The sequence below is a fragment of the Paralichthys olivaceus genome, chromosome 2, assembly GCF_024713975.1.
Source record: "Paralichthys olivaceus isolate ysfri-2021 chromosome 2, ASM2471397v2, whole genome shotgun sequence".
Lineage (NCBI taxonomy): Eukaryota > Metazoa > Chordata > Actinopteri > Pleuronectiformes > Paralichthyidae > Paralichthys > Paralichthys olivaceus.
Window position 1 is genome coordinate 17,717,081 of NC_091094.1, and position 7,077 is coordinate 17,724,157.

The 7,077-nt window shown below is 39.4% G+C and overlaps 1 protein-coding gene across 3 annotated transcripts; it reads left to right on the forward strand.

Moving 5' to 3' along the window:
• Positions 1–338: 338 nt before the first annotated feature.
• Positions 339–7,075, forward strand: eps8l3a (EPS8 signaling adaptor L3a). Of its 3 annotated transcripts, XM_069539863.1 has the most exons (20): positions 339–471; positions 788–829; positions 951–1,037; positions 1,130–1,206; positions 1,302–1,366; positions 1,502–1,660; positions 2,201–2,350; positions 2,426–2,490; positions 2,578–2,863; positions 3,608–3,713; positions 3,812–3,885; positions 3,987–4,061; positions 4,431–4,576; positions 4,737–4,872; positions 5,100–5,134; positions 5,211–5,307; positions 5,431–5,538; positions 5,887–5,972; positions 6,590–6,722; positions 6,844–7,075. In XM_069539863.1, the coding sequence occupies exons 3-20, from the start codon at positions 973–975 to the stop codon at positions 6,853–6,855; spliced, it is 1,875 nt and encodes a 624-aa protein (XP_069395964.1). In that variant the 5' UTR covers positions 339–471; positions 788–829; positions 951–972; the 3' UTR covers positions 6,856–7,075. The 3 variants fall into 3 exon arrangements, with proteins under 3 accessions (XP_069395964.1, XP_019942363.2, XP_069395958.1); XM_020086804.2 differs by lacking the exon at positions 788–829 and having other exon boundaries at positions 367–471; XM_069539857.1 differs by lacking the exon at positions 788–829 and having other exon boundaries at positions 367–471; positions 6,590–6,855.
• The last annotated feature ends 2 nt before the right edge of the window (positions 7,076–7,077 follow it).

Consider the following 7,077-nt stretch of genomic DNA (forward strand, 5'->3'; position numbering starts at 1 on the left):
ATATCAGGACTGAAAACAAACTGCATCAGCCTTTGTTTTATCTTCTTGAATGCATCTGTGGTAGAACTTTTAAACCCTAACTGTTCAAATAAGGAAGAGTAAAATGAGAGTTGGGACATTTGTGGCTCAATATTTCCAAATGGAAAAATGACAACATGTTAATAGGGTGCATCAATTCCTATTTATAGTCCTGGAAACCTTTCAGCTTTTCCAGGTGATTTCCTCTGTATCAGTTAACCTTTGCTCGGGCAGGATTCCACTCTGAATACCTTACACCCTCAACTGAGTCAGCTCAATATCGACGCTCGGATCATTTGGCCACTGACAGCGGACTTTGTCCCTCTGCTTTATGAGGAAGTCTTGGGCGAACAATGTGCTCGACTGGTGAACAAGATTAAAATATCAGCTGCATTTGTACGAAAACGTCAATAACAGAGACGGAAGTCAACATCCAGCTGCTAGACGTCACAGGTAAGAATTTGTCACATCACAGTCAACAGAAAACGAAATCATTTCTGTTAGTAAACTGTGGTGAGGACACCTGACAATTAGAGCGTCTCATTCAACACAACTTTAATTTTAAATTTAAGCTCACATTACCATAATATTATCCATATTCCTTATATGAAATAATATCTTTAGGGCAGTTTTAATTCAGATAAAAGTCTTAACTGTGTTAAAAAAAAAATTACAGTTTGAAATCTGTCGTTATTATCTTATCAAATATGTTTACACACAGTTGTCGGAAAAGTGTTTAAAATATGCAAATCTTGAAATATTCTAACAGCACCATGATGCTGTTGTTATGAGGATGATCATGTGTACCCAGGTGAGCGGATCTGCTCGACTCATTTCTTGCTTGATAACTGTATTTATTACTGATGTTTGGACAAATACATATTTGACTTAGCTCATATTACATTAATAAAACATGTCATGTGATACTGCAGGCGTGCCAGCTCAACACTGACAATGCTCAGGAGGGACAGTCCCTTTGGTAACAACACCAGCAGCTATGCAGGATCGATCCAGTCTAAGTATGTGATTGATTGATTGATTGATTGATTGATTGATTGATTGACTGATGTTGGTATTTATTGGTGTAAATTACTTGGCTTTTTTCTGACAGTGGTTATTCCAGTGCTGTTGATGATGTGTCATCACAGGTCTCAAACGTGTCGAGGCTCAGTGCAAAGTCAATTTACTGTGAGTTCACGCTGCTGTGTTCAACATAACAGGTGGTTTCACCTGGTCAGTTTAATGTTGTGAATAATACAGAGCTCTGCTTTATGTTTCAACAGTGCAGAGGAAGATGTACGCAGTGTCTTTGAACAAGATGATGGACAAATTTCAGTACAGAGTGGAGGTATTATACATAACGTTAGATAGATGATTCATAGATAGATGTACCTTATTGATGCTGAACTGTGACAGCATTAGTATTAGTGTTAGCATAACAGTGTTAGCATATATATATTGTATATGTGTGTGTGTGTCACAGCACCTGTTCACCTGTGACCTGGATGGGAAGGAGCTGAGGAGTGTATCAGACTGTGTGGAGCGTCTGAAGCTGCTGGATGGGATGGGTCGTGTGTGGGGTCAGAACATGATGCTGGGGGTGCGAGGAGTCAACCTGCTGCTCACCGACACTGACACCAAGGTGAAGAGCATGAAAGCTATGGGAGGCCGAGGTTCTCATTGACCTATATGTCAACAGGACGTGAAGGACACTGCATGGATTAATGAGTACGGACATTTACGGGACAGAGAAGCATTCACTCTGTGGCCTCTGTTTGACAAAAGATAACAAGACAGAATAAGAAAATACATATTTAACTTGTGTGTGTGTCGATCAAGCGACAAAGACTTATCATAAGATGCCAGAGAATGCATTTGGATATGGTAGTAGGAGAATTAATTAAGAAATAATGGATGCTCATTTTGTGATATTTATAAAGAAATAATTAGTGTGCATATTTATCTGCACATGTGTTTACACTGAGCAAACAACCAACTTCCTATAATTGGTTCTTGGTTGATGTTTCGATGTAAGTTCCATTTGAATTTATTTGGTATTTATAGCATTGGCAAGATTGTTGCTGCATTCATTTGGTTTGTTTTTTGAGAGCATGGAAACTAATGTAAACCAGCCGACACAAAAAAAACCTATTTATTTGAAAGTGTGTGTGTATTTATTCAGGAGGAGCTGGAGTCGCTAGCTCTCAGTGACATCGTGGAGCTGAAGGCGATGCTGAACACTGGCATCTTCAACTCCCTGCTCACTGTGTCGGTTCAGCCAGGGAGAAAAAAGACAACCACTGTCTACATGTTCCAGTGTGAGGAAGTCAGGGTGAGGACAAAGACATGGACGTTAACTTTATTATGACTGATAAATTACTAAATGAGTTAATGTTTTTATTTATAGGCTGACTATGTCCAAAAGGATCTGTCACAGGCCCTGTCACGCAGGAGAGAGAATCCAAGCCTCTAGTAAGAACCTTGGGAAAATGTCATTGAATACATACTGCACACTCGAGGCTTTGTTGATTTGTGCCTCTCACACTTTTTAAAAAGCAGCACTTCACAAGTTAAAGCCACCCACAAAGGAGAGAACAAATGTAATGCTGCAAAAGCCTCTGAGGTGGAAGAGGAGGAGGAGGAGGAGAAGGGGGAGAAGGAGGAGGAGAAGGAGGAGAAGGAGGAGAAGGAGGAGGAGAAGGAGGTCCATGAGCCTGAGCTGTTTGTGCATCATGAAGAAGAGGAGGAGGAGGCCTCACCTTTCAGAGAGGAAGTACCGTTACCACAGCTCTCCAGCGCTGAGAAGGGTCCTCAACGTCCATACACAGAGCTGGACAGGAGTGTGGTTAGTGCACCTTATGATTTACACATGAAACAGGAAATCTATATTTGTTAACTGAAAACATGTTTGAAACAAGAATTAACTCTCTTTGTCTGTCTGCTGCAGTTGAACAGTCCAGTATCAGACAATATATACATTTTCTCACGAGGTCACCATGACCTTTGACCTTTTACTACTGAAATCTAATCAGAATCCAAGTTTGCAGAAATTCAAAACTGACTGATTTAAGATATTATGCTAAATCATGGCAAAACTCAATTTTTTTTTAAGTGACAGTAGCCTTGACTCTTAACCTAAGGAACCTAATAGAACGTGTGTGTTCCTGAGGTATCACATTCACTTGTGTTTAGAGAAGTCAACCAAAATCGTACCAGGTCATCCATGAGTCCAGATGCATTGTGTCAGATGTAATGAAATTCCCAACAGCCAGCCCTCACATATTATATTCACAGGAACGTGACGTCACCGTGACCTTGACCATTTGTGCCAAGAATGGAACAAATGGACAACCTGAAAACATAATATCAGTGCCCTGATCCTGACTGAATTTTTCATCAAGATCGATTAATTATTCTTCTTGAAATCAAGGAAAATGTTGAGATACACCTTATCTCAAAATGTTAATGCAGAAAAAGCAATTATAATTATTATTTGTAATAATTGTACAGTTGTAGTACTAGTAGTAGTACTATTTATGCAAAGTATATATGAATATATAAGGATAATATAGACTTTCTTTCTTTCCAGGACATCTTAAATCATATTGTAAGTGACATTGAAATCTTCATGGGACAAGTTGCTGCAGTCGTATCTAAAAATGCAAAGAAAAAGAAGAAGAAGAAAAAGGGGAAAGGTAATTGAATCCAATACACATTGAATCTTAATGTCAGTATATTTACATAATGAGCCACCAGTAATCTTAAACATTCTTAACATTTTGATTTGTCTCAGTCATGGACGGCATGCCTCCTGCAAAAGAGTTTGCAGAGTGTCTCCATAAGATCAAAAGTGGTTTCAACCTTCTGGTGCGTGTCCTTTATCATATTTACATACAGTCATCATGTATGTTACATTCATCACGTTTATATTCCAGGTCCCTCTGTGATGTACATGTTTTATTTTTCAGGGGGAGCTCAATGGACAGATCAACAATCCCAGCGCTCCTGAATTTGTTCACGCCATCTTCTCCTCATTAGCATTTGTAAGTCAACTTATCTCCTATATCTGAATTGTAAGCGTGAGAGGGGGGTGCACATGTGTGGTCCAATTAGCATATGAATAGCAGTGAAACCCCTGGTCCAGACAGTGAGGAGAACATACACTTCCACAGCGATTTACAGTGCTGCTTACTGACGAAAATCCCACTTTTCATGCAACGTTTCTTTATAATTCATGGATTTCTTTATGTTATAAAAACATCATTCATGGCTCATTAAATCCCAGGCTGTGCCCATTTCTGCATGTATTTTGTTGATGTGCAGACTTGAATCAATCCCACAGGACGAGACGTTCACACAGCAGCGACCACGCTGCACATACTTTCATTAAAACTGATCATTTTTCTCTGCAGGTAATATGTCAATGTCCCGAGGATCTGCCACAGACCATCGTGGCTCCACTGCTGACGCCTCAGTGTATCCGTTTCATGAGCGAGGAGGCGTCTCCAGAGGAGGACCAGCTGTGGCAGTCTCTGGGAGACGCCTGGAACATCCCCAGGTGGGAAGCAAGAAGATCTGTCTAAGATCTAGCAGACTGCTGTATGTGTGTATGTGTGTGTGTGTGTGTGATATAGATAGATTACTTTATTCATCCCCGGAGGGAAATTAAGTATGGTGCCAGGATGATGATCAGGTATGATTTTGATGTGTTATTTCAGCACCAAATGGCCAGAGGATGATGAGGACATCCCGACATACACTCTGACGTTCTTTGGTGGCTGGCAGCCTCCTGAAGTATCTGCACTCAGTGAACCTGTGAGCAGACAGGAGAGTCCACAACCTGCACCCAGCCAGGTACAACACACACACACACACACACACACACACACACACGCACACACACACGCACACGCACACGCACACGCACACACACAGGACTGCAGATGAAAACCTGGCTACACTGGCATATTTACAGAATTGTTGATCTAAGTGTTTATTTCCATAAATAAATCACAGAAAAAAAAGTTAACTTATGGAAAAAAAAAAAGAAGTAAATAACAATAAAACCCTTTTCTGTGTAGACTCAGAAACAACAACCCCTCCCTCAAAAAGCTCGGTATGTACAAGCACACAAAGTCTATTTAAGCATTGTGGGGACATTTTAAACCTGTTTAATCTTTTCTGGTTTTCAGCTCAGGTGAATCCAAACCACGTCACATGCGAGTTATGTACGACTTCGTTAAAAGAAACCACATAGAGCTCACTGTCACTAAAGGGGAAATGGTTGAGGTGAGTTTCAGTGACATGAACCAACTACTTTTTATTCTTCTTCTCTAACTAATAGCTCATCCTTTGATTTAATAAGTGGGATTCTTCAGGAACAAGGCTGATCTGTGTTCTGTCTGTCCACAGCTGCTGGACATGTCAAAGCAGTGGTGGAAAGTGAGAAACAGCAGAGGAGAGGAGGGATTTGTTCCTAATAATGTGTTGGTGCCTCATGATGAAGAACAACCTGACAAGGTACAACAATACAAGAACAGCATGGCTCAACTAAGTGTAATGGAAAACCTCAGAAACCACTGATGTATTAAAACCTCAGACTCTCAGTATGCTCATCTCCACTGAGAGGGAGTCAGTTCAAACTGTATTCTTTAAATACAGAGTTTACTTATCAATCAGTGTGATTGTGTGTAATTCTGTGGATACTCAGTATCAAATAGGGAAGTAGATACTACTATCTAGTATGTAGTGCAGAGATACCTGATACTCAATGATTTTGACATTTTGTCTGAGAGTAAATTAGACTGGAAAAGTCACCTCTACAGCAACAACAACAATGACAATAATAAACTCAAATCGTCTTCTCAGGAAACTTTTGGCTCTCCTGTCCTGACAAAGAAGTCCAGGCCTGCAGAGGTGAAAGCCTGGCTGGAAGACAAAGGCTTTAGTAAAATGTAAGTACACACTCATAACATTTAGTAAGATGGTGGAATAAGAGCAACTGCATGAAGATCAGAGTAGATTTGGTTGATGTCTTATAAATATAAGAAACTATACTGAGTGGGAACAGTTTCATGTGACTTCCATCAGCCTTTTAATATACATGTACATATGAGTGAATTAGTGAATGTGATGATGTGTGTTGAACATATCTACATCTGTTTCTCACTCACTGGGATGAACAGTCACACAGACTGAACACTAAAAGAAATGTACTTGTAATGAAACATGTTTAGAAGCCCTCGTTTTAGGGTGTGAGTGATTTAATTACATAAAATTAAACTCATACATGAATATATATATATATATATTAAAGAATCTATTTAATCAAATCAGTTATTTGATTCATTCACAATAACTCAACATGATAGAAAATACTATTGAATTGGATCATAAAATGTGATGCTTTAAATTCAACTTGTGTAATAAAGTTACATGGAAATTTAATATGCAATTACATAAAGTCCCAGTTTTAGTCATAATTATATTTTTGCATCTGTAAATGATTTAATTGTAATTATTATTAATACATGAAATGAAGCCTTATCAATTAAACCCTTATCTCTGGCAGCACTGTGCGCTGTCTGGGCGGGCTGAGCGGCCCCATGCTGCTGGGGATGAGCAGAGAGGAGCTGAAGACTGTGTGTCCAGAGGAAGGAGGACGAGTCTTCTTCCAGCTACAAGCTGTCAAGTCCACACTGGCTGTAAGTCACAGATCACAGAGCAGCTTCAAGTCTGTCTGATGGAGATTTATTCTCATCATTCTAATGGTAAATTCTGGTGTAAACACAGACACTGTCTCTGTTTTATGTTTCAACTCTGTAGGCTGCCAGTTAAAGTGAGAGCATCAAGACGACATTGAAGAAAGACAAGGAAACAGGTCCCCAGTGTTTTGATAGGTAGTGACTGATATGTCATTTTAAAGGTATACTAATAAAGTTGTCTGGTGTCAGTCAGAAAGAGTTACATGCTATTTAATCAGTAAATTTGATTGAAAGTGTAAATAAAATAAGGTACAGTGAAAAACAAGTGAATTCTATAAATAAATGACCTTCAGCA

Coding starts and splice junctions, on each gene's coding strand:
- eps8l3a (XM_069539857.1), top strand. CDS start 973: ATGCTCAGGAGGGACAGTCCCTTTGGTAACAACACCAGCAGCTATGCA. Junction 4,062..4,430: donor TCTTCTCCTCATTAGCATTT/GTAAGTCAACTT, acceptor TTTTCTCTGCAG/GTAATATGTCAATGTCCCGA. Junction 5,135..5,210: donor CCCCTCCCTCAAAAAGCTCG/GTATGTACAAGC, acceptor TCTGGTTTTCAG/CTCAGGTGAATCCAAACCAC.